This window comes from Neodiprion virginianus, chromosome 5 (genome assembly GCF_021901495.1).
Source record: "Neodiprion virginianus isolate iyNeoVirg1 chromosome 5, iyNeoVirg1.1, whole genome shotgun sequence".
Taxonomy (NCBI): Eukaryota; Metazoa; Arthropoda; class Insecta; order Hymenoptera; family Diprionidae; genus Neodiprion; species Neodiprion virginianus.
In genome coordinates, this window is record NC_060881.1 from 12,621,837 (window position 1) to 12,648,931 (window position 27,095).

The following is a 27,095-nucleotide window of genomic DNA, read 5'->3' on the forward strand; positions in this document are numbered from 1 at the left end:
CGGGTGCTCGTGTCACTGACCTTACCCAGCCGTCAGTGTTTATCCTAAGGTTTACGTGTGCTTGGAAAATATAGACCTGGTCACTCTCTCTCTCTTTCTTAATGCAAGACTATAGGCATACTTAGATGTACGAGGATCAGGGTGGGTGGGTGAGGAAACGGAACTCAATGGTGGATTGCGTAGAAAAATCAAGTTTCATCCTCGCGGGTTTATTCGGTTAACACAGGTGCAAATACGTACATGGTTATTACTATTTGTTTGCTTGTTGTTGGAGCAGGATGTTTTTATTTGTTATAGTTACAGCGCCCCACATCACCACTATACTTATAATAATTATAGCAATCATGAGTATAGACAGTACCACCTATGGATAAGGCTGTTCTTCGGGCACGTACAATGGTTCATCTACAGCATCTGCGTTCGCTTGGCGGGGAGTAGCCTTGTTGATCCGAGTCTCTTCACACGAAAAAATTCTCAGGGTAACACATACGTCCGATATTTCTTCTTGATTAATTTCGAGTTGTACGGTGCCCTTGGTCTTCATTGCGAAATAGCGGACAGGAGGTTATCCCGATGCTTAATGATGGTAGTGTCGAAATAGTTTGTTCAGAGGCTGGCTAAGGCTTTGTCCTCAGTTTCGATGGCCTGCTTGATTTCAGCAGCGAGGTATGATGGAAACAGCCGGGTAATTTCAAGGAGAACAATACTGAGGTAATTCTCGGCAAAGGCAGGATTCGCTGACGACGCGATGTGTTCTAGGACAGCGCCGTATTCCTTCTCCGCTATTTGCCTGATGCGATGAAGACTCGGTTCCTTGAGCTGCGTCAGATTCACTTTCTCGGCTATGTATGCGACGTATAATTTCTTGCACTCGTTTACTGAATGGGCTAAACGCTGAAGCCTTCGTAGCCGTTCGTCGACACATACAAATATAGCTTTAAGTCCGTTGAATGTGGATTTCTGCATTACAATGGTGGGTTGATACACTTTCTGGCGTTTGGCGGGTGACTGAAAGTTCTCATCCTGGGTGGCCGAGTCTGGGCAGTCTGATTCCTTATCTTCTGATTCGGTGACTTCGGATTCCGTAGGTATTTCAAATCTGACGGATCGCTTACCGTGTGCTGTTGACAATTCGACGTTGCAGCCACCAAGCTCAATCCGGTTAAAATACCATTGGGCATCGGTGTATCCTTCTATGTCAAGGTATTCGGAGATATTGTCCAACTCATCTGCGAGTCGTGACCAGGCCGCTGGTGTCAGACGCACGCCTCCGGAGGAGTTGTTGACGAGTTTGATGACCGGTTCAAACTGATCGTCGAGCCGTAGACCGAGACCGATGACTATTTTCTTAGTAAAAGAATTATTTAGACTATACGTTGTCGACAATAGCAGATTTTTCTCAGTCTTTTTCAAAGCCATCGTAAATGTTTTATACATTTTATTCACGTTGCCCATTGGTGCAGAAGATTTTGATGTAGCCATAGTTCACGTGAGGATTCTTCCGTAGTTGTCGCAAGACTGACGCTCTTTTGTATCTCACTTGAATATAGAGGGTGTAACCCCCCACTCTACAAAACGGCGTTTGCAGCGTGATTAAAAAGTGTTATAGCGAGTAACAATAGAGGAATTCGGGATCTGGTCTGATACAGTTTGTCACAATAAAAAAGAGAAAATAAAAAACTGCGCGCACTGAATTTGGCAAAAAAACAAAAAAATTATAATGAGATTTATTGTACACTATATACAGTTAGCGAATTACCCGAATAGATACAATGCCAAGAGTAACACGTGGCAGCGAATGCACCCAAAGTCACAATTAGTTAAATAATTGATTTAAAGCGAATTTACACACAGTAATTTTGGTTATCAGAAGCCAAGCAATTAGAAAAATTAGCTGCGAGAAGAACACGAGGTGATCTTGAGGTAGCCGAAAGTAGAATAATGGCGGAAACAGTTAGAAAACGAGTCTTCTTCCCCGTGAGGAAGACTAAGCATGTCCCATAGCTAAGAGCCAATCAGAAAATTCATAGCGAATGACGTCAGAGAATAGCGAAAAGCGCAAGTGTCAGTGAATTTGAACTAGAAATTCATTGATTGGCTATCGATTGTCGGGTGATCTGTGCTCTGCTTAGTGCTGCCTTCTTGCTGCGGGTAAGCCGAACTTCGCCTCGCCCGGGCAATTTGGGTGTTGACTGAACATTCTCTCCCGGGTTGACGGCTGAGACGTCAAGATCTTCAATCGGCAGAACACATAGTTTCGCAATTGGTCGGATCAATTCCGTGGTAGCTGTCTTCAGTGTTACTACGCGGGTATGTCCGTCCTTCCCTGGGTGGATAGCGATTACCCTAGCGAGTGGCCATTTGGTAGGTGGGAACCGCTCGTCTGTGAGGAGCACCAGAGAGCCAACTTTGATGTCGTTGGACGCCCGATGCCATTTGGAGATGCCCTGATGACGTTGAAGCACTTCGTTGCTCCAACGTCTCCAAAACTGCTGCAACAGTTGCTGTAGCAACTTGTACCCAGTTAGCGTCGATTCCGTTGTTGAAGGTAGCGAAGGTTCCGGTACAGCGGTGAGTGGTTCTCCAATGAGGAAGTGACCTGGAGTTAGTGGTTCCAGGTCGGCAGGATCTTCCGAGAGTGGGGCGAGAGGCCGAGAATTTACCACGGCTTCGATCTGCGTCAAAACCGTAGAGAGCTGCTCGTAAGTCATCAGATGCTCTCCAATAGTTCTTGTGAGATGGAATTTGATAGACTTGACGGCAGCTTCCCATTTACCTCCAAAGTGCGGAGCTCCAGGCGGATTGAACTTCCAGGTTGTGCCATCTGTAGCCAGTAAATGTGAAAGTTCTCCCAGTGATCTTGATCCTGATGCGAATTCAGCCCTTAGAGTCGCATCTGCACCCACAAAGTTTGTACCACAGTCCGAATATATGGTGTGGCAGACGCCCCGGCGACTTGCGAACCTCCGATACGCTGCGATGAATGCGCCTGTAGAGTAGTCCGTGACGAGTTCCAGATGTATAGCGGAAGTCGTGAAGCACACGAAAACTGCAATCCACCCCTTGTAAGTTTTCGCTCCACGACCCTGGAAGGTTTTCAGAGTGACTGGCCCAGCGTAGTCTAATCCTGTATGTAGAAACGCTCGGGCGGGAGTCACTCTAGAGGGGGGCAGTTGTCCCATCAATTGCTGTGCTCGAACACCTCGGTGTCTAGCACAGACTACGCAGCGTAAGATGTGAGATCTGACTGGTACGCGGCCACCAATAATCCAGTAGGATTGGCGTAACGCAGCCAGAGTCAATTGCGTTCCCCCGTGAAAGTTCCGTTTGTGCGCGTGATCGATGAGGAGTGACGTCAGCAGTGAGTATCTAGGCAAAATCGCTGGATTTTTCTGCTGACTGTCCAATAGCGAATTTTTCAAGCGGCCACCGACTCTCAAAATTCCGTGATAGTCAACAAAGGGGGTCAGCTTGGCGAGTGGGTGATTTTTTGGTAGGAATCCCCCGTCAGAAAGCAGCTTGAGTTCCGATGAGAAGTACTGGCCTTGTGTATATTTGACCAGTAGCCATTTTGCGGGTTCCAGGTCTCCAGCAGATAGCGGGGTGGCTAGTGAGGACTGTGGCACCTTTTTCATTCGGCTGATGGCACGTAGACAGATTCCAAGCGTTCGAACCAGCGAAACCCAGCGAGAAAAGCGTTCTAAGAGAATTTGCAGAGGATGTGAATCTGTTTTAGCGAATGTCATGAAGGTTAGACCTGGTCTCTCTTTCTGATGAGTTGCGGTCGTAGCAGGTAGTTCAATAGTTGGCCAGTTTTCTTGGGACAAACTGAGCCATTTTGGACCCGACCACCAAAGCGGGTGTTTCAGCAGTTTGCCAACTGACAGTCCTCGCGAAGCACAGTCAGCTGGATTACTTTTCCCAGCGATAAAGGTCCAGCGGCTTCCAGGAAGAGTGTCTTGTATTTTCGCGACCCTGTTGCGTACGTAAGTTTTCCAGCGAGAGGGTTGACTTTGTATCCAAGCGAGGGTTACTGCAGAGTCAGTCCACAAATAGATTGGTATTTGCTCCAAGTTAAGTGTTTTTCGCACGTAGAGAGTAAGTCTGGTGAGAAGTACGGCAGCGTTCAACTCCAACCGTGGAATTGTGAGTGGTTTCAGAGGGGCTACTTGAGTTTTGGAGCATAAAAGTGCAACTGACGAATTCCCCTGAAGATCCGTCACCTTCAGGTAGACCACCGCAGCCATAGCGAGTTGGGATGCGTCTGAGAACCCGTGGAGCTCTGCAGACACATTCTCCTTGAGATTAATCCATCTGTTTACCCGGAGGTTAGCAAGGTTGGTGAGGTCCGCTCGAAATACCGTCCACTTGTGGAGTTGTGTCGGAGCCAATTGATCATCCCAGCCCAGTTTTTCAAGCCAGAGTTCTTGCATGATCACCTTGGCTTTGATGATGATCGGAGCGAGGAATCCCAGAGGATCATACAGACGAGCAATTTCAGACAAGATTGCCCGTTTTGTTGCTGGAGGATCTTCAGGCAAGTGATAGTTGAACTGGAATACATCGTGGTGAGGATTCCAGCCAACTCCGAGGACCTTCACCGTAGTATCTCCGATTTCCCGTAGCGAGTTCACTGGTTGATCGTTTGGTGACATTGTAGCGAGTAACCGAGCGCTGTTGCTTGACCATTTTGTTAATGGGAAGCATCCAGCTGCACAGAGTTCCCTGGTTTGTTTAGCGATTGCAATCGCTTCCGTCTCTGTGTCAGCTCCCCCGTAGATGTCATCTACGTACCGGGTTTCAGTCATTGGAGCTACTGCCAGCGGGTATTTGGATCCTTCGTCCTCTACTAGTTGCAGTAGAGTCCTTACAGCAAGATAAGGAGCACAAGTTGTGCCGTATGTGACCGTAGTGAGGGTGTACGCTTGCTGAGAATTGTCCTTGGTCTTCCAGAGGATGGACTGTAACGGCCAGTCCTTCGGATCTATGTCAATTTGCCGAAACATCTTTGTGATGTCGGATCCAAAAAGTATTGGAAACCGACGAATGCGGAGTAGTACATCGCAGATGTCTACTTGTATTTTTGGCCCAACGTGTAAGATCCCATTCAGCGAAACTCCTGATGAGGTGTTGCATGATCCATTGAACACTACTCTGAGCTTTGTAGTAGTGCTCTGTTCCTTGAGGACACCGTGATGAGGTAGGAAGCAATGTTGTTCCGGTAGATCTGCCATAGAAATGTGTTTCATGTGACCCATGTTTTCGTACTCAGACATGAAGTTGTGGTAGAGGTCACTGTAAGTAGTGTCCGTGCTCATCCGTTTCAAAACCCGACGCAGTGAAAATTGTGCGGATCTCAGTGAATTCCCAAGTGCTTCTACCTTGTCCTTGAGTGGCAAGTGCACCACGTAACGCCCATTTGGGTGACGATAATGTGTGGATCTAAAGTGAGCTTCACACTCGTCCTCCTGCTCACTATAGCGAATGTGCTCATCATGCGGTTCTTCCTGGTCCCAGAATCTGGAGATCAGATCCGGTAGTTGTTCGTCGGCTGACACGTGCAGAGAATTGGCCGAATATTTCGTAGCAGTTGGATTGACTGAGCCGTAGACAATCCAGCCCAAGAGGGTTGACTGAGCAATTGGCGAATCAACAGGCCCTTTGCGAATCTTCTCATTCATGATGAAAGCTGCAGGTGCTGCTCCCAAGATGATGTCAATTGGTCTGGACTGCAGAAATTGCGGGTCAGCCAATTGCAGTCCCAGTAGATGCGACCATTTCTTGTCGATAAGGGTGTATGACGGCAAGTCTACCGCCAACACAGAGAGAATGTGGGCCTGTATTTTTAGCGAATTCTTCCCATATAGCGAATGTAGCTCAACAGTGCATGAGCCCAATGTGCGGCCAGCAGATGTGTTGCCGATGGCCCGTAGGCCCACGTTTGCGGATTTCAGAGGAAGTCCCAGCTTCTTGTGTAGTGAATTCGTCATGAATGACAGCTCAGAACCTTGATCTATCAGAAGTCTGGCTGTCAGAGGAGCTCCCGTTGTCGAATATACCCTGCAAGTTGCTGTAGCAAGTAAGGCTATTGTTTCCAGAGAATTGAGCCCTAAAAACAATTGCAGTTAGCGAATTCTGTCCATAGCGAATGACCTAATAGGACTATTCTGTACCTGAGCTGCCCGAAGCAGCAGTCGGTTGAGGATTAGCCCGAGATTCTTCGTGGATGGCCGTGTGGTGCTTGTTGCCACAGTGGCGACATCTTGTAGTGGTGCGGCAGTCCTGTGAGCGGTGGCGTCCCAAACAATTCCAGCACAATCGGTGATCTTGAACCATAGTACGGCGCTGTGCGACAGAGGCAACCTTAAATTGCTGACAGTACAAAATAAAGTGCTTTTGCCTACACAGTTGGCAGATGCCAGGTTCATCTGTAGCCTCTTTAGGTGTAAAGTATACTTGAGCGGTGGAACCAGAGGGGGTACTTGCAGTCTTGCTGGAATGTGAGGGTGACCGTGTGTTTGGGGGCTTGCCAGAGGTTTTTAGCAGCTTGGAGGTTGAAGCCTTGTCCTCCTTGGGTGAGGTTGGTCTTGAAGTGACTCCGATGGCGCTGATCTCCCAAGCGCGTACCTTTCCGATGAGGAAGTCTTGTAATTTCTGGTACGCCGGCAGCTCATTCGAGATGCCCAGGGTACTCTCCCACTCCTCCCTAAGTTCTGGTACCAGACGTCTGAGGGTGACGAAAACCAGGATAGGGTCCCAGTCCGCAATGGAGACTCGCAAGGTTCCCATCGCATCGATAATTTTCTGTGTCTGTAATACAAGTGCGTTTAGCTGAGGTGCCGAGTGATTAGGCACTGGCTCTGTGGTGAGGAGTTCCTCCAAGTAGGTGTTGAGAAGCCGACGAGGGTTATCATAGCGCGCGACGAGGAGATCCCAAGCAGCAGGGAATGCCTCGTCTGTGAGAGGCACGTTTGCGATGAGTGCCAGTGCATCGTCCTTGAGTTGTGTCTTGAGGTAGGACATGCGCTGTGCCCCAGTGAGTTGTTCGGCATCAATTATGAGGGTGGTGAATAAGTCCCTAAACCCACGCCATTTTGTATAATCCCCGTCGAATGTCGGTAGTTTTATGTGAGGCAATTTAGTAGAGGATGGCCCAGTCGCGAAAAATTGTGTACCATCTGCATGCCTAGGTGTCGCCTCTGCCTTCAGGGAGTTCACCTTGGCCTCCAAGCGGGTCTGCAGGCTCCCGTACAGCGTTGCACCACGTTGATAGACCTGAGCGGTGTGGTACTCATGTTCGAGCACTTCTTCGTGCTCCTCGTAAATGCGTTCGTGCAAGGCCTCAATACGGTCGACGGTTCTATTGACTAAAGCCAACTGGGCCATGGCTTGCTCGAGAGACATCGCCTGAAGTGCCTCAGGCGTGAGTCTCTGATCAATGTTGGCCAGAGAATCAACCCGGTCCTGCTGCAGCGCAGCCTTGTTGTTGAGAGACATGATGCGAATAACAGTGCTGGTGACCCGGAACTAAGTTTTCGGTCAAATGATACGGAAAAGTTCTATGTACCGGTGTACACTGACCGCCAAAGGCGACACCCGATGTGTCCAGCGATGCCTTTGACACTTAGCTTTTCACCAGATTGGCACTGCACAGCGAATACACCAAATGCTGAACACGAATTGTTAACGTGAGAAATAACCCAGAGAATAAGCCAAGCACAATTCTATTGTGACCAAACCAGCACCGATCCGGCTCGAAGGACCAAATGTTATAGCGAGTAACAATAGAGGAATTCGGGATCTGGTCTGATACAGTTTGTCACAATAAAAAAGAGAAAATAAAAAACTGGGCGCACTGAATTTGGCAAAAAAACAAAAAAATTATAATGAGATTTATTGTACACTATATACAGTTAGCGAATTACCCGAATAGATACAATGCCAAGAGTAACACGTGGCAGCGAATGCACCCAAAGTCACAATTAGTTAAATAATTGATTTAAAGCGAATTTACACACAGTAATTTTGGTTATCAGAAGCCAAGCAATTAGAAAAATTAGCTGCGAGAAGAACACGAGGTGATCTTGAGGTAGCCGAAAGTAGAATAATGGCGGAAACCGTTAGAAAACGAGTCTTCTTCCCCGTGAGGAAGACTAAGCATGTCCCATAGCTAAGAGCCAATCAGAAAATTCATAGCGAATGACGTCAGAGAATAGCGAAAAGCGCAAGTGTCAGTGAATTTGAACTAGAAATTCATTGATTGGCTATCGATTGTCGGGTGATCTGTGCTCTGCTTAGTGCTGCCTTCTTGCTGCGGGTAAGCCGAACTTCGCCTCGCCCGGGCAATTTGGGTGTTGACTGAACAAAAAGAATTAACGAAATTCTAATGCCTCGCATGATTCAGGCGTTCCTTACCGGACTATATCAAGCTTACGCCGTTGATTATATTTCGTTTCCACGATGGGGAGTAAGACAAATGTAAATATGTCGCCAGAAAACCCAACGATCTCGATAGGCCAGTATCAAACTTGCATTAGGTTTAGAGCTCGAATTCGGAGCTATGGTCGGTGCAAACAGTTGCAGTCTATCGAGGTATGTATACGTAGACATTGCAAGAGAAGAAAATAATGGGAAGGGTTACGGGTGTATACAGCATGGTTCATGTTATACACGTAATGTTCGGGACTTGTGACGGCTCGTAGGCTGGCCCGCGCTTTTCCGACGTACAGTCTTAGGGTATGTTGTTTGTTACGGCTTAGTGGTCAACGAGGAAATACAAAGGGGCCTCACCGGGTGTATCATTTCGTTGTCGCAAGATGAGTCTACAATCCCCGTAGGTCTGCATTAGGTTTATATCTCGTTTCCGTCTCTGAGGCTGGTGCAAACAGTTGCAGTCTATCAAGGGATGTATATGTAATCATTGTAACAGAAAAGATGATGATGAGAAGAGTTGTGGGTGTGTACAGCATGGACCGTATTATACCCGTAATGTTTGGGCCTTGCGCCGGACGGTAGCCTGGTCCCCGCTTTTCCAACGTACAGCCATAGGATATGTTGTTTGTTATGCCTTAGTGGTCGACGAGGAAATACAAAGGGGCCTCACCGGGTGTATCATTTCGTTGTCGCAAGATGAGTCTACAATCTCCGTAGGCCTGCATTAGGTTTATATCTCCTTTCCGTTTCTGAGGCTGGTGCAAACAGTTGCAGTCTATCGAGGGACGTATACGTAATCATTGCAACAGAAGAAAGATGATGGAAAGAGCTGTGGGTGTATACAGCATGGACCGTGTTATACTTGCAATGTTTGGGCCTTGCGTCGGACGGTAGGCTGGTCCCCGCTTTTCCAACGTACAGCCTTAGGATATGGTGTTTGTTATGCCTTAGTGGTCGTCGCGGGAATACGAAGGGGGCCTCACCGGGTGTATCATTTCGTATTCGCAAGATGAGTCTACAAGCTCCGTAGGTCTGCATTAGGTTTATATCTCGTTTCCGTTCCCTAGGGTGGTGCAAACAGTTGCAGTCTATCGAGGGACGTATACGTAATCATTGTAATAGAAGAAAGATGATGGGAAGAGCTGTGGGTGTGTACAGCATGGACCGTGTTATGCTTGCAATGTTTGGGCCTTGCGTCGGACGGTAGGCTGGTCCCTGTTTTTCCAACGTACGCTCTTACGGTATGTTGATTGTTATGCCTCAGTAGACGAAGAAATACAAAAGGGGGGTCTCACTGGCTGTATCATTTTGATGTCTCAAGATGAGTCTACAATCTCCATAGGTCCAGTATGCATTAGGTTTATAACTCGTTTCCTATTCTGAGGGTGGTAAAAACAGTTGCAGTTTATCGATGGCGGTATACATAGATGTCGCATGAGAAGAGTATTAACATTATTCTCAAATTCACTTGTTTCTAACCGTCACCAACCGCCGAATCAGCTCCACGATTTAAGGTAGGAATTGCGAGTGAATCCATCGGATCGTTTTCTATTTTATCTCTAAATTTCATATGTCTCGACGAATACCCGTTCTCCCGTTAATCAAAGTAGGCTTTAGGGCATGCAAGTTTTTCAACAGGATAAATGACGTCAGCTGTACAACTTTGTTTAATTATGAGAAAACCATGATTATCGCTGTCAATAGATTTGTTTTGCCATATGTAGCAGGCAGCCTCCGCGTTGGGTCCGGATGGCTTTGGTTTATTTTCACCCTGGCTGCGGGTGTCTCACCGCGAACCGCCGCGGAAGGTTTACGCTAGCGGACCATAGTAAAATTTCGTATACTTAGCTCAAGAAGCGGCGTGGTAACGTATTGTAATAGCATTTGGCCCAAACAAAACCCAACCTGTTGAACTTATAAATAGTTGTGGGCCCGGAGATCTTCTCAGTTAGAAAATCGCAGTGTTGACGAAAACAACGATTCTGTTTCAATTATTGCCATATTTTTTAAATAATGCAATCAATTAACGATCTCCGTTACGCGGTGGTGAAGGCAGCTAGCCAGGCTAGGAGGGCTAACGCGAGTCTTGTGCGGGTGTGCCCTGTTTTCCGTCGGGAGCTGTTGTTCCGCATGTCACATACGGAATTGCTTCGGCATTTGCGAGAGCTTCTAGCGGTCTGCGGGGCACGGGCCCTGGCGCACCTCCACAGCACCGGTGCGTTGCGGGGTTACGAGTGCCACAGTATAGCCGCGTGTGTAATTCGTCAGCGGGGTGCCACCCGCTTCGCCGTTGTTCGGGCGCTGATGGCTGAGTACAACGAGCGAAACGGTAAGTTGTTATTTGTGTTGTGCGCAGTGTACGTTTGTGTGGAGTTTGAATTACCGGATCTTCAGAGTGGGGTAAAAAGATAAAAGAAAATATGTAATATGGAAAAATTTAGATCAAGTTTTCCAACCGTTAGAATTTCGCGCGATGCTGGTGGACTCCGCGGAGAATGAGGCGGCTCTGTGTGATATCGTCGTCGACGTCGCCGATGAGACGATTGCGTCGCAAGGAGTAGCGCTGGGGAGGCCCACCGAGGAGCCGGTTTCTACCGCTCGTGACGGTAAGTCCGGATGATTGTCCGTACGTTGTGACGTAGCAGGGAGTTGTCGCGTATAAATACGTTGTGCGCGAGTGGTATATCAAAATTTCCTTGTGTTAGAATTCATGTTGGATACCAGCGAGAACGAGGCAGCTCTTCTCGAGGGCTGTGTTGCCTGCGAGGAGTTGGCGATTGCGGGAGAGACAGGGGTGAATGAGACGATGGTGAACGATAGGACCGCTGAGGAGCCGATTTCTGTCGGAGCTCGTGATGGTAAGTCCAGATGATTTGTCTGTACGATATGCCGTATATCATGGAGTACCCGTGTGTAAATACGTTGTGCGTGGGCGGTGTTCCAAGAGTTCTAGAATCCTTCTTTCACGCGTGTACTGAAGGTTATTGTGTCCATAGCAGAAATCGATTCATCACAGGCGTCGACCTTAGTGTTGTCACGTCCAGGTCCGTCAGGAGTGTTGGAAATTCAAGGTATATAGAAAAAGTTTGAAAACAAAAAATGCAGACTAGGTATTTTGATATGAACTCACGAGCGATTTCTTCTCTGGTGGGGGCGGGTAATTAGATCCGGTCGATGCTCATGAGCCGGCGGTAGCAGAAGAAGAAGGAGACAATTATTCTATATCCCCAATGGATGAGGCGATAATATTCTCGTGGCCGCAGACACCCGAGAGTGGAATATTCACTCAGATGAGTTATACTCCGCCGGCGATGGACGAGGATATTTTTTAGGGGAGCTAATCACGCGGGTACTCTAGGGTGTGCGTTTCTAATAAAACCGCGAAATTGAACTATACTTGCGGATTGACGACGCTTCACCATGGGGTTTAGTCTTATTTTTGTTTTATATGTACAACAGGGGGTCTTATGCAAACTGTTGGACCGTTTCGCGTGAACGAGGGCGCCAGTACCTCGGGCATACAGATCGGCGGGGGTAGGGCCCGGAGGGCTCCGAATTGCGATTCTGACGTGACATTAGAGTCAGACGATGACGATGCCGATGACGATGACGAGACACAGACAGCTTCCGACGTGACGTTTGAATTCGACGACGATGCTGACGACGACGAGACAGAGGGTGCATACTCTGGAAACATGGGGAGAGAATCGGGGCTGGAGAGTGAAGCCGCGAGCGAGAAGGAGTCAAGTCAGGCACCCGATGACGGGGCTGATTCACTGGGTAACCGTTTCACGGTTATCGGTGAATCAACGAAATTCATTCGTAAATTCGCGGTCACAGGGCGTGAGTTGCGAATGAAGATCGCGGCCTCTGAATCGGGTGTTAATCTAGTGGAGTGGCTGGAGGACGCGTTCAGAGACCTGCATGCTTATGCCGTAGCAACGTGTCGGAGTAACGACTACATAGGTTTCACGTTTAGCGCGGAGAGTTTTAATCATGGTCCTGCGTGGTTATCGTTCCGGCCGGTGAGGGATTCGCGGTACAGTGACCTCTGGAAGTTAGTTTTCAGCGTAGCCCAGAGCGCATCAGAGTTTGGCGTTGACAGCGTCTTCACCGTGACGGTACACAGTGTTGGAGTACCGGAGGGTCGCGGAAAGCCGAAGCCGATCACGCACGCGGGGGTACTCAAAAAATCCGTCGTGCAGATTGTCAACAGTGACGGGTTGTGTTTACCTCGTGCCCTCGTTGTAGCCAAGGCTCACGCCGAGAGAGGCCCGAACCGCAGTGGCGCTCTGCACGAGCATTACGAAATGGTGAGATTCGCTAGGTCCAGTTTCCAGCGTGCAGAAGCGCGTAATCTTGTTGCGAACGCCGGTGTCGAGATTCCGCCAACGGGGTGCACAGTGCATGAAATCGCACAGTTCCAGAACTATCTGGCACGCGAGAGATTCCTCATCGCAGTGTACGAGTTGGGGAGGCTAGGTACCGGCGAAGCGGCATTTTACGACGGTACTGCCGTGGTGAGAGCAAACGGAACAGGCGATGTCAGGCACCGATTGAATCTGCTGTATTATCCCGAAGAACAGCATTATTGCCCAATTGTAAATTTAACCGTGGCGGCAGCAGGGGCCTTTTTCTGTCAACCCTGCAATAGGAAATTTAACAACGGGTACGAACACCGATGTTCCGTAAAGTGCCCACAGTGCCTCGCATCGCCACCGTGCAACAGCCAGTCTCGCGAAATCGAGTGTCCCGATTGCAGACGCGTGTTTCGCGGTAACGGTTGTCTGGAGTACCACCGCAGGATCGGCTCCTTCAGTCCGCGTCGTTCCGTTTGTGCAACGCTGCGTATATGCCGGAATTGCGAGCGATTCGTAAATCTTTCGCGTAGGGCACACATTTGTGAAACTCGTTTTTGCGTCACTTGCCGCTGCAACAGACCGTACAATCACTACTGCTTCATGACGCCGCTGAAAGACGCGACAAGACCGAAACGTTACATCTTCATTTTTTATGATTTCGAAACGCAGCAATGCGAGACGGTAGACGGTGACGCGACGACAAACATACATGTGCCGAACTTGTGCGTAGCGCAACAAGTGTGTACGCAATGTATCTACGATCCCGATATATCGAACGGCTGTTCCGCTTGCGGGCTCGTGCGTGAGTTCGTTTTCAGGAGGGTACCGGTGAAGGAGTTGGTAGACTTTGCTACTCGGCCCGTTCAGGACTTTGCCCGCATCGTATGCATTGCGCACAATGCAAAAGGTTTTGACGCGCAATTCATACTGCGGCATATGGTTGAGCGGGATGGAAACCCGCCGCAGGTCATCCTAAGCGGCAGTAAGATCATTATGCTCGAAACGGGTCACACCCGATTTCTGGATTCCTTAGCATATATGCCTATGGCATTATCGGCGCTACCGAAGGCTTTTGGACTACCGACTACTTCCGTGAAAGGTGTATTTCCCCACCTTTTCAATACACCTGAAAACGTGGGTTACGTGGGACCGCTCCCCGCAGCGAAGTTTTAGTCTCCGGATACCATGAGTAGCGATGCGCGAGCAGAGTTTTACTCATGGTACAACGAGGCTGTAGCGAACGACCATCTGTCGACTTTGACGCGGAATTGTTGTCGTACTGTCGGTCGGACGTGGATATTCTGCGACGTGCGTGCGTAGCATTCAGGGACATATTTCTGGAGTGCGGCAGAGTGTGTCCCTTCACCGAGAGCACGACAATTGCCTCGGCTTGTTCGGTGCTGTTCCGTAAAAATTTTTTACAACCGGAGCGAATAGGTATCCTGCCACCGGGCGGCTATCGTCTTGCCGATGCCCAGTCTCGTAAGGCTCTGGAGTGGTTGGTCGTGAAAGAGCGCGAGCTGGGTATTGACATCAGGCATGCCGGAAACGGACGTGAGTTTCGGATTCCGGAGACGGGTCGCAAGGTGGACGGATACCATGTCGCGGGCGACGGTACGCGACACGTCTACGAGTTTCACGGTTGTTTCTGGCACGGCTGTCGTAAATGTTTACGAATCAACCGCGATAGGCGTAGCGTCAACGGCGAGACGTTGGATAGGCGTTACGAGGAAACTCGTGCAAAGATCAGCCGTATGCGCGAATTGGGTTACCGCGTGACGGAACAGTGGGAATGCGAGTTTGATCGGAGCTTGAGGGAGAACGAGGAGATGTGGGAGTACGTGGCAACACACCCGTTGATCGCTGGCACTGCTACGAGCGAAGCACTCAATCCGCGTGATGCGTTCTACGGCGGTCGAACGGGGAACGCTTCCCGATACTACGAGGTGAAAACAGATGCAACGGGCAACGCGTACGAGGAAATACGATACGTCGATGTTTGCTCGTTGTATCCGTTCATCTGTAAGAATGAAAGGTTCCCTGTTGGCCACCCGACGGTCTACGTTGGAGAGGAGTGTAAGCTCTTGACAGGGTCGAGCGGTTGCGACATCACGCGAGTTGAGGGGCTCATCAAGTGCCGAGTTTTACCGCCTCGCAATCTTTATCACCCTGTTTTGCCGGTGCGCATGCATGACAAACTCATGTTTGCCTTGTGCCGCTCATGTTGTCAGAGTTTGAACCAGGACGAGTGTAGACATGATGACGAGGCTGCGCGAGAATTCGAGGGCACGTGATGTCGATCGAATTAAAAAAAGCCGTGGAAATGGGATACAAGATCAGGAGCATAAGCGAGATCTGGTCGTATACGGTGACATCGTTTGACCCGACTACTCGTCAAGGTGGGCATTTCGCCGGCTATATCGACACCTTCCTCAAGATTAAGCAAGAGGCAAGCGGCTGGCCTGCTGAATGCGAGGACGAGTCGGCTCGAATGCGCTACCTTGATGAGTATGAGCGGGTCGAGGGTATACGGCTAGATCGCGACCGTATTGCTAAGAATCCCGGCATGCGATCAGTTTCCAAATTATGCTTAAATTCGTTTTGGGGCAAGTTCGGGCAACGCGAGAATCTGGTAAAAACAGAGGTTATAAAGACGCGTCAGCAGCTGCTCGAGCTTTTGACCAACCCTGAAGTCGAGGTGTCCGGTTTGCTGCCCGTGAACGACGAAGTGTTGTTGGTCGCACGCGCAACACAGCGTTGAACCGTCAGCGCTGGCAAACGTCGTGATTGCCTCGTACACCACTGCCCAGGCTCGGCTGAAGCTCTTCTCGTTCCTTGAGAAGCTCGATCGGCGCGTGCTCTATTACGACACCGATTCAGTAATTTATACCCGAAACCTCCGAAGGCCAAACGAGTATGAAACTCCCACGGGTAACTTTCTTGGCGACCTGACGGACGAGTTGGCGTCTTACGGCCGTGGGAGTTTTATAGGCGCTTTCGTCTCGGGAGGGCCAAAATTCTATGCTTTCATCATTAAACGTCCGAATGGTGAAGAGGTGGAAATTTGCAAGGTGAAAGGCATATCACTGAATCACGCAACGTGCTCGAAAATCAACTTCGAGGCCGTCAAGCGGATGGTGGTAGAAGCCGCTGCACCCATTCCCTTGGAGTATCGCGCCATTCGCCGAACGGAACTGCACGCAGTCGTGACGCGCTCCGAGCACAAAACGTGTAAACCGGTGTACGTGAAAAGGCGTTGTTGCGTGACGAGTTTCGATACGCTGCCCTACGGTTATCGCACTGGATAATGACGAAGATCCCAGACTCCGAGCAGTTGCACACCACAGCTTCCGTCTTCTCACCCTGCGGTAGTACAGACACCCGGACGGCAAGCCACGCGCGCGCGTTTGAGCGACAGATAGATAGACAGACAAACAAATAGACGGACAGACAGAGGACACCGAAGGGATTCTTACCCCAACCGCCTGTTATTCCAACCGGCGAGACGCCAGGCCAACCCATCAGATACTCTCTTGTATGTGTCCCGCCAAACTGTATAAAGGTTAGTACCATGCTTAAACCCTACGCATGAAAAATTGTGGAAAAATCTCGCATTGCTCGTAAAAATTCATCTCGTAAACCGCGGCGGGGCGCGCTGTTTTCAAGCTGATATCACTGCGCGCACGCGTACGAATAAGCTCATGGCGTACGCGCCTCACGCACAATCAGCTCGACCGCGACCGCGCCGATGAGCTCGTACCTGCGCGGTTACGCTTCCGCGTGCGCTTGAATAAGCTCATGGTCAGCGCACGAAGGGAGTGCCGCCGCCGCCGCCGTCGCGAGCAAGCTAGCGTAGTAAAAGAACGTGTTTTCAATTGTTTCAATTTTTTATAGATCCCGCATTATCCCTGGATTCTTCTTCTTCTTCTTCTTCTTCTTCTTCTTCTTCTTCTTGTTCGATGACGGACACACGTTGGAAACATCCGTTTTCGGCCATTGTAGCCGGGCCATCAGGGTGCGGTAAATCAAATGTCGTCAAGAACTTTCTGCGTCATGGAACGTCAACGTGTGACACAAGATTTAGTCGTGTGATATGGTACTTTGACAAATGGCAGCCGTTGTACGACGGGGACAAGAGTATAGAGTACCGCGAGGGGTTACCGCAACACGCCGATTACGAGAGTGACAAAAAACCGAAACTTTTGGTAATCGACGATCTGATGCGAGAGGCTTCAAACAATGTCGTCGTAGATCTTTTTACCAAGGTCTGTCATCATAAGAACCTCAGCGTTTTCTACATAACACAAAATCTCTTTCACAAGGGCAACGGTCAACGAGATATTTCCCTCAACGCAAACTACATAGTCTTCTTCAAAAATCCACGGGATAGTGCCCAAATTCAACATCTTGCCAGACAGGTGTATCCCGAAGATCCGAGGTTTCTTCAAGAGGCCTATCACGACGCTACCGCAGCGCCATACGGATATCTGCTTTTCGACCTGAAGCAATCCACTCCGGAGAATTGCCGTTTCCGATCAAACATCTTCCCTTCGGACGATAATCACTATGTCTACGTTCCGCGAAAGGATATAAAGGTCACCAATGCGCACCGGGTTCCAGTCGTTCAGCTGTGATGCCTCGAATACGCCGTACCGCGTCCGGTCGCAGAGCTCGTGCCGATTTCACCTAAGCAAACGCAGTAGCGCTGCACGCTCTGCAGAAATTGAACCCGTTGCAGAGATCGGCATTGCTACGCACGGCCGACAATTCGCTGGTAAAGACTATTTGTGAGTGTGCATTGAACACCTTGGAGGGTAACGTAGCACTGTCCAGAATTCAGAAAAATCGTCTGGCACGTCATAAACAGACATTACGGCGGTTGGCCAGCAACCGGGGTACCTGGAAGTCCAAAAAACGTTTTCTTGTTCAACGTGGGAACGGATTTCTCACCCTCTTGCTCGCTCCGTTACTCGGGACTTTAGCCTCCAGCCTCTTCTCCAAGTAGCAAAATGGAACGTACAAAGAAGATGGTTTTAATTCCTATGGAGAGTATGGAGAGATTTCAACAACGCGTCAGCGAGGGTATAGCCACTACGCTTTCACCTGGAAATACAACTACCACACACACCGATCCCGTTTCAAGACTCGACAACGAGATGAAGGACATCTTGAACAAACCGTCGAAAGACGACGCAGAAAAATGGAAACTCTATCAGCAGGTACTTCAACGATATTTGTTTTTTGCAAACGACGCACGCAAACCCATGAAATTAGACGTTCTCGAGGAAAAGGAGAAGGAGGAAGAGGAGGAGGAGGAAGAAGAAGACGGAAACACAGCCGAAGAATCAATGGTATCTCCCACCGTAGCTGCGAGTCCTGGCAACGTTCAAGCGCGCGCAAAGAAAGTCGCGTCAGCGGTACCAAGGAAGTATCGTGCAAAGGCCAAAATGCTGATGCGCGAACTCGGCAGCGTACCGGAACGATTTTCTTGGGATACCGCAGGAACCGTCTCGTTAGACGGCGTTACAGTTCCCGGCGCATACATCGTCGACCTGGTCAATCATGCCATGCGATCTAGGAAGACTTTTACTCCTACAGGGGCTGGTCAGTTTGCACGGTTTCTTCAGATGATCAACGTACCCCGAGAATACGTGGGGAACGATACGCTTTGGAAAGAAATAAGCACATTCGACGCTCCGGGTCTACCGACGGTAGCATCGCAACAACTATCGACACACGCCAGTAGTTCCCCGACGAAGCGACGAAGTTCCGCAAACGTTACACCCGTAACCAGCCGTTCTCACGACGCAGGATACGCTCTACGCAAACGCGCCACCGGGGCAAAATCCGGTTGGAAAACACTTCGGCTGAAGAAAAATGACGACTCTTCTTGAAGAAACGTATTACAATCCCTCGCATACTGCCGGTTACGCGGGAGCACGAATTCTGGAAGATGTTGCACGCGAAAACAACTCTCGCGATTCGGTGAGAAAATGGCTGGCAGCTCAGGATGCCTACACCTTACACAAGCCCGTGCACAGGAAATTTCCGAGAGCAAGGTACAACGTTTCCAACATAGACGACGTATGGGAAGCTGACCTGGCTGACCTGAGTTCCATGAAGAGCCGCAACAACGGTTTTCGCTATCTCCTGGTGGTCATCGATGTATTGAGCAAGTACGCATGGGTGGTCCCGCTGAAACGAAAGACAGCCGCAACCGTTGCTGAAGGTTTCGAGCAAGTGTTACACACTACGCCGCGCAGACCCGACCTACTGCAAACGGACAAAGGTAAAGAATTTGTCGGGAGTGCTTTTCAGAAGATACTTCGCGACAATGAAATACGATATCGTGTTACTCGTAATCCCGATGTGGAAGCAGCTATCGTGGAGCGATTCAATCGTACACTCAAAGAACGCCTGTGACGTTATTTCACGCATAAAAAGACGCAACGCTACGTCGATGTTTTGCCACAAATCGTGCAAGCCTACAACAATACAGTTCACTCGAGCATCGGCATGGCGCCGTCGGAAGTGACGCTTCGCAATGCTGCTACAGCACGTGCCCACATGGAAAAGCGTTATCCTCCGCGTCCAAATGGCAAACCGAGATTCCATAAGAATGATTTTGTACGAATTAGTAAAACCAAGGGAACATTTGAAAAAGGCTACCCGGCAAACTGGAGCGAAGAATTATTCAAGATCCGACGAGTGCTTGCACGTTCACCGATAGTGTACGTCTTGGAAGATCTCAACGGCGAAGTAATCGACGGCTTGTTTTACGACCCTGAACTTCAGCGTGTGGAGGGGGAAACACGGGGATGATAAAATAGCGTGTTATTGCAGCATGTCTCGCAGTCGTTGAGTGTTCACCGTTCGATTCGTGCATCAAAGAAAATGTCCCGGGATCAGTTTTACCTAACTTTACCGAGCAACAGCTCAATGCAGTTTTTTCCGGAGAATCGGACGAGCTGTTACATTACCCAGTTACCGCGTCAGATTCAACTAACGGGAGACTGGGAAGTCGGGCTGGCCGAAATTCATTATCCACTCACGTTTGAACACCCTCGGGGGTATGCGCCAGTGAAAAATGAAACGATACCCTGTGTCACGCATTACAATACTCCTGGGGAAGGTGCAGTTGAGGTATCAGATTGCAAGCTATCCGAAACCAACAAATCATCAAGGATCCCCGGCTGCCAGATGTTTATTTACTGCGATCTGGTGGAGCCACGTATCGTTGGAGATGTTTACGCCCCGCTGTTACGAGTCATTCAAACATGTGGCAAAGACAATATCTTACAAGGCGAATCAGAGATGAAAACACTATCGCCACTGTACTACGTACCACTGATGCTCACGAACTTTCAAACCATCGAGATCGATATAAGAGATCAATTCGGTAGTCCAGCACCATTCACGAGCGGGACACTGACGGTAACGCTGCATTTTAGACGCGTTCAGTAATTGACTGGAATCACAGGAGTCGCTCAGCAAAAGAGAGAGGGAAAACATACCAGGTACGACATGGCTCATTATATACAGCATTACGAAAATCAGCTCGGCGGTGGAGGCATTGAGACGGTTTACCGAGGATCACCGCATCAACGCGGGCACGGAATCGGCAGCATCTTGGGAGGCCTGTTTCGTCGAATACTACCTCTGCTGTCCAGTGGTGCTCGCGCGGTCGGAAGAGAAGCACTACGTGCAGGGATGAACGTCATGACAGACGTGAGAAACGACACTCCGTTCAAACAGTCAGTCAAGAGTCGATTCATAGAATCAGGACACAAATTGAAAAGAGCTGCTGAAGAAAAAATTGATAAACTCATGAAGGGTAGCGGTTATAAAAGCCGAGCCGGCGGATTAGCGCGTCAGTCAAACATTGCCCGCGTCAACAGACTTGTCGGCGCGCACCGAGCAGCTGGTACTACGAGAAAAATTAGACGAAGGTCGAAAAAGAAAACATCGGCCAAGATACCCAAGTGTGCCGGAACCGTCAAGAAAACTAAGCGGAAAAAGTGTTGTAAAAAACGGGACCTTACAGACATATTCGGACCCCGGTAAGCCCACGCGCCGCTCGTCTTCAATCTAAATATCAACAATGGCCTTCCTGCACGCGCACTCGGGTGAGTGTATGAAGTCGGAACTGGATTTGTTTTCTCTACCACCAACGCAGACGTCTATTGAGGCTGGTCAATGGGTACACTACAAGCCCGTATCATCTCTAACCGACGATTCCCCGATTGAATTTGTTGTACCTGGAAACGGTGATGAGTACATCGATTTGGCACACACTATGCTTAGCGTACGAGTGAAGCTACAATCGTCTGCTCCTACCCCACCGGCAGGCGAAGGCAACGCGGCTACTCCGCATGCCACTCCGGTAAACAATCTGCTTCACTCGATGTTCAATCAAGTCGATATATTCTTCAATCAAAAACTAGTCTCACCAGCCAACAACTCTTACGCCTATCGAGCATATATAGAGACTCTACTGAATTACGCACCCCCTGCCAAGAAATCCCATCTTTCTTCGGCTCTATGGTACGACAGCGAGGATGGAGTATCGGATGTATACGACGCCGACGCCGTCGGTGCTGACCGAGGTTTCACCGAACGCAAAAGGATCATGAGCAATGCACGTACCGTTGATCTGATTGGACATCTGCACTGTGACGTATTTAATCAAGACAAATTTTTAATCAACGGTGTGGAACTGCGTCTTCGACTTGTGAGATCAAGAGACAGTTTTTGCATCATGGAAGCCGAAAATCGCCACAAGCTGCACATACTGGAAACTTCACTGCTCGTTCGCCGAATGAAGATCAGCCCTGGAATCTTGCTGGCGCACGCACGGACGCTAGCCAAAGGTACGGCAAAATATCCCGTAACCAGAGTCGAGGTGAAGTCTTTCACCATACACGCAGGAGTACAGGCAGAAACACTGGACAATGTCATACTCGGACAACTACCGAAACGAGTGATAATCGGTTTTGTCAGCAATAAAGCCTTCAACGGCGACAGACAGCGCAATCCGTTTAATTTTCAAAACTACTCTTTGAATTTCCTGTCGTTGTACGTCGACGGGGTGCAATCGAAGCCGCTACAGATGAGTTTTGGCAAAGACGATCTCTACGTGGACGCTTATCATACCCTCTTCTCCGGTACGGGGATTCATTTTCTGAACGAAGGAAACGGTATCGGCCGGCAGCAGTTCGCTAAAGGAAATTGTCTATTGGCTTTTGACCTAACCCCCGATCTCTCGGCCAACTGTACATCGCACTGGTCGCTCATCAAACATGGAACTCTCAGGGTCGAAGTGCGGTTCGACGATGCTTTCAAAGAAACTGTGAATTGCCTAGTGTACGCTGAATTTGATAATCTTATTGAAGTTGATGCTGCACGTCAGGTCATTACAGATTTTTCGGGCTACGAAAGAGAGGGAGATCACGCCCCTCCTATCACGACCGCTTCTATAACATACCAGGTGGTGATTTCCGTTAGAGAGAACACTGTGACTACACCACGCCAACGTCTTCAAGGGGAGCAACAGACCGGCTGGAGACACCCGATAAACAAAAATTGAGACGGGGATTGTAACGCAAGGCTGTATATAAACACCCGTAACTACGGTGCCGAGCCAGTCAGCATTCAAACTACGTCACTGCAGGTTCGCTCTTCCAGCTCTCTATTCATTCGACTACATTCTTTCAAGTTCAAGTATGGATTACGTGATAGATATTCAAGGATTTCGAAATATCTATGGTAAATTTATACCGAAAGAGGTGGCAGTCGTCACCATCGATCACCGCTACTCGGCGCATTGGTTAATAGAACCGCCATATCCCTTCACGGATCTACCGCTCAAAGAACGTGGCGTGAACAATTACGTAACCTGCTACCTTCATGGCATCGAGTGGTTTGAAGGTGATATCTCGCTGGTTCAATTAGACGTTAACCTTCGAGAAATCGCACGTAACGCTCATCGAATCTTAGCCCGTGGACACGATAAATGTAAATATATTGAAAGTAGTACCGCGCGTCAAGTATTCAACTTGGAGGACATCGATTGCCCGGCGTTCGACAAACTGGAACGGTCTTCAATATGGTGCTTCTTCCACGGCGTTAAGAAGGAGGAATTTTTCAAATGTGCGATGAACAACGCACTCAAACTGAAGAAATGGATCAACAATAACGATATTCTAACTAAATACGATTATACAGAAGCATTGTCAGCCAGTAAGCCCAAAATCATCGGAGAGGAGAGTTCGACTAGTAATCAGCCACTGCAGGTACCAAAAAGAAATTTCACGCTACAACCAGTAATACCAGACTCAGTCGCTTCACTGAAAATCTCTCCTGACCCGTCTGCGCCTACGTCAGACGGCGAAGTTACCGTTCCCTACGAAATACTTACTACTGCGATTGACTCACATACCTCCTCACAACCTTCTACGAATGGTATGATTATCTCCGATAACGAGGGTGAAGAAGAAGAAGAAGGAGAAGAAGAAGAGGAGGTACAAAATGGACAGTCTACAGATATGGAGCGCGATGCCGGCGATTCCGAACGGGAAGACCGGGGTTTTTGCAGCGGATCAGATACCCCTCATGTGGACACGCCCGACAGCCTTTGTGTCAAACACGGATGATCACACACGCCCCGGTAGCCACTGGGTGGCATTTTTCGTCAGTTCCTCCGGACACGGTACATACTTCGACAGCTTCGGATTACCACCATTCGTCCCTCACCATAAGCGGACTTTACGAAGAAATTGCAGACGATACGACTGGAACGACAGACAGCTTCAAAGCCTCACTTCTGATGTATGTGGACAATTTTGTATTATGTTTATGCACTTTATGGCTGCTGGTTTTTCTCTGCGGGATCTTCTCAATATATTTACTCCTGACCTCGAAAGAAACGATCGTATCGCAGAATTATTTCACAACCGAATAGCCCATGTCACAAAACGCACAACTAACACCATCAATTCAAATCACATTTATCCTATAAGTTGTCTTCAATGTTGTACCTCTAAGAATTGTAATGTTGCTGATTATAAGACTGGTAAATAAAAAACCTTGATAACATATCTTGTGTAATTATAAGAACATTGTAATTATCACTTAGTTGTTATCTGTAATAACCATGTATGTATTTGCACCTGTGTTAACCGAATAAACCTGCGAGGATGAGATTTGATTTTTCTACGCAATCCACCATTGAGTTCTGGTTCCTCACCCACCCGCCCTGATCCTCGTACATCTAAGTATGCCTATAGTCTTGCATTAAGAAAGAGAGAGAGTGACCAAGTCTATATTTTCCAAGCGCACGTAAACCTTAGGATAAACACTGACGGCTGGGTAAGGTCAGTGACACGAGCACCCAGCACAGAGAGCAGGGATAGAGAAAGAACGAGAGCCGGGGTGGAGGACCTGTAACCCCAAACGTCCAAGTCGCAGAGTTCGCTTCGTGAACGGAGGTAGCGGGGCAAGATGGGTAGGTGGCCCCAGAATCGGCCGCACGGCCAGGGGCACCAGGGTAAGGGGATCGTCCCACGGTCAGGGTGCACAGGCCCAGAGGCCATCCCGTAGAGTCCGGAATCTGATTCGCGGTCAACGGTACCCGGGGTAAGGGGTCGTCACACGATATTCGCCACGTGGCGAGGGGGTCGCGGGCGAAGGGCTGACGAGCCGCGGAACTTCGAGGCGGAAAAACCGCTCCTTGGTAAGGGGTTGCCGGAAAGGGGGTGGTCGTCCGGAGATGCTTCTAGAATAAAATACCTCCTTGACGAGGGGCTGCGGGGGAAGGGGAAGGGGCCCTAAAATTTGCTCCTTGGCGAGGGACGGCGGGGAAGGGGATGGCGTCCCAAAATTCGCTCCGTGGCGAGGGGCGGCGGGGGAAGGGGATGGCGTCCCAAAGTCACTCCTCGGCGAGGGGCGGCGGGGGAAGGGGATGGCGTCCCAAAGTCACTCCTAGGCGAGGGGCGGCGGGGGAAGAGGATGGCGTCCCAAAGTCACTCCTCGGCGAGGGGCGGCGGGGGAAGGGAAAGGCGCCCCAAAGTCACTCCTAGGCGAGGGGCTGGCGCCGGAGAGGGGTGCGAGGGGGGTTTGTTGTGACGCCCCAAAGTGCCCCTATACTACTTCTGACGTGTAAATCTTCGCAACCGTCAAAATCATTAGCAAACTCCACCCGCTCCTCATCAACATTGTCGTCATTTCATACACCCTCCACCTCCGCCTCCCCTTCATCCTCCTGCTCCTCATCCTCCTCCTTCTCATCCTCCACATCAGTCGGTGATGGTGATGATTCTAGATGATGATGCTATCCAGCCAAATTTTGCTCAAACTCGCGATCATCATCACCAGCACTGTTGTCAATACATGGCTCGGTGTCGACAATCAACGTATCGGCATCACTATCGATCATTTCATCATCATGCTGCTCCTCATCGTAAGCCACCTCTCTGCACACCCGCTTATAAGTTGGCGATCGTGCTGGTGAATTGGGTGGGGAGTCTGACGGTCCTCTTTTCCATCCAATCATTCTTTTTTTTTTTTTTTTGATACGATACTAAAATTTTTCCAGAATTTTTATGGATATGATGATAGGGAATACAGAAAAGTTGAAACAAATCGCAAAACTTTGTTAACATACGTACTAATCAAATGCGACAATCATTACGGAATTCAAATCAACATTCACAGTATCGTAAGAGGATTGGCGTAGCACAATATACATATATATATGTGTATTCTATAAAGTACTCACAAAAAATATGAACTCGTTGAAGTTTTCAGATTTTTCAAATGAACACTGTTTTTTTTTTTTTTCTTTCTCGCAACTCACTTTATCAAAAACGCTTGTTCTCACACGAAGGATTTTCAAAATTACTAGAGAAGTTTCAAACCGCTGCAGCGCTGTTCGATTTTATACTAAAGGAGTCGCATCCACCCTCCACCGAGCGAAAACCAGCCGGCCAATCATTCGTAGAGCATGCACCACGTGACATACAGACAAAAAAGTGACGCGGGGGCAGTATAAGCTATGAGAAAATTTTCTTAAGAGCTCACCTGCTTTTCATTTATCGATTTTTCCCATCGCATGCCCCACGCTGATTAACGACTCATAAAACTAAAAAACTGTATGTGCACATTCTCGCGCCAAACACTGCTCGCTACCTGCTTTTAGCTGACCGATTTTTCCCATCACATGCCCCACGCTGATTAACGAGTCATAAAACCCAAAAATGCATGTGCACATACCATCCGGTCAAGAGTTCGCAAGACAAGATTTTTCTCGCGCCAAACACTGCGTACTACCAGCTTTTCGTTAGCCGATTTTTTTTCTCGTTGCATATCCCACGCTAATATGGTTGGGGGTGTGCAGACTTGGACTTGTTCACTAAATTTGCGCATCAATGTATATGGTATAGAATCTCAAAGATTTTCGCATCATGCAAAATCAAATGAAAGCGTCATCGTGCCAATTTATTTGAGTAAAAATTTGCATAGCGTAAACATTGACACGATCCATGTTCTAATAGTTGACAGTAATCCGAAAGACGATATGACTGGTGAGTTTGCACCAAGATTCCACTTTGCTTGGATTAAAGATCTTTCCCGATTGGTGAGCAAATAATCATGATGGTCAACTGTTTTTATGTGACAATTGTTTGTGCCACTTTAGAGTGAAACACGCCTACGACAATCATCGACAAGTTTGTATTATGCTAAATAAAGTACGCATGGAATTTCCCAAGTGTAAAGATTTAGTAGTTTCCAATTTTCAAAATAAAGGCACCGTTCCGTTTATCGTATACGCCGATCTCAAATGTATATTAATCCCCGAACCTGTAGATGAATTTGAAACTCGCAAGACTTGTGAAATTCAAAAGCATGTCCCGCACAGTGTGAGGTACTACGTACATTGCGCGTACGATGAGACACTATTGGAGTTCGACGGTAAACGCGGTGTCAATTGCATTGATTGGTTTATGGAACAGCTTAAAGATTTATCAATTCAAGTAGAGTCAAGCATCAAAAACATAATTCCGATGAAGTCTCTTACCCAAGTGCAACGCGATTGTCACATGCGCGCAGGGAATTGTTATATTTGTGAAAAACCGTTTACCCTTGAATAGAAAGTGTTACGATCACTGTCACTTCACGGGTAAATATCGTGGTCCTGCTCATAATCTGTGTAATTTGAATATCAGAGAGTCGCACACAATTCCAATAGTTTTCCACAATTTGTCCGGCTACGATTCTCACTTTTTAATAAAATCCCTCGCGTCA

At 48.7% G+C, this 27,095-nt stretch overlaps 3 protein-coding genes across 3 annotated transcripts; 2 read left to right on the top strand and 1 right to left on the bottom strand.

The window, feature by feature from the left end:
- Window positions 1-1,711: 1,711 nt before the first annotated feature.
- LOC124305498 (uncharacterized) lies at window positions 1,712-8,240 on the bottom strand. Its single transcript, XM_046765024.1, has 2 exons — window positions 6,174-8,240; window positions 1,712-6,109 (listed from the first exon to the last, which is right to left on the bottom strand). Exons 1-2 carry the CDS (start codon window positions 7,495-7,497, stop codon window positions 2,088-2,090), a joined length of 5,346 nt encoding a protein of 1,781 aa, XP_046620980.1. The 5' UTR covers window positions 7,498-8,240; the 3' UTR covers window positions 1,712-2,087.
- Window positions 8,241-10,563: 2,323 nt separating this feature from the next.
- LOC124305550 (uncharacterized) lies at window positions 10,564-13,967 on the top strand. Its single transcript, XM_046765126.1, has 4 exons — window positions 10,564-10,762; window positions 10,875-11,039; window positions 11,139-11,291; window positions 11,893-13,967. Exons 1-4 carry the CDS (start codon window positions 10,564-10,566, stop codon window positions 13,965-13,967), a joined length of 2,592 nt encoding a protein of 863 aa, XP_046621082.1.
- A 6,928-nt stretch (window positions 13,968-20,895) lies between these two features.
- On the top strand, window positions 20,896-22,380 carry LOC124305551 (uncharacterized protein F54H12.2-like). The gene has a single exon (XM_046765127.1). It carries the CDS (start codon window positions 20,896-20,898, stop codon window positions 22,378-22,380), a length of 1,485 nt encoding a protein of 494 aa, XP_046621083.1.
- Window positions 22,381-27,095: the final 4,715 nt, after the last annotated feature.

Bases quoted from the DNA above. Each gene is read 5' to 3' on its own strand.
- LOC124305498 (XM_046765024.1), bottom strand. From the start codon at position 7,497: ATGTCTCTCAACAACAAGGCTGCGCTGCAGCAGGACCGGGTTGATTCT. The intron at 6,110-6,173 runs GTACAGAATAGT...AATTGTTTTTAG, and splicing joins TGCTGCTTCGGGCAGCTCAG to GGCTCAATTCTCTGGAAACA.
- LOC124305550 (XM_046765126.1), top strand. From the start codon at position 10,564: ATGTCACATACGGAATTGCTTCGGCATTTGCGAGAGCTTCTAGCGGTC. The intron at 11,040-11,138 runs GTAAGTCCGGAT...TCCTTGTGTTAG, and splicing joins GGTTTCTACCGCTCGTGACG to AATTCATGTTGGATACCAGC. The intron at 11,292-11,892 runs GTAAGTCCAGAT...TATGTACAACAG, and splicing joins TTCTGTCGGAGCTCGTGATG to GGGGTCTTATGCAAACTGTT.
- LOC124305551 (XM_046765127.1), top strand. From the start codon at position 20,896: ATGGCCTTCCTGCACGCGCACTCGGGTGAGTGTATGAAGTCGGAACTG.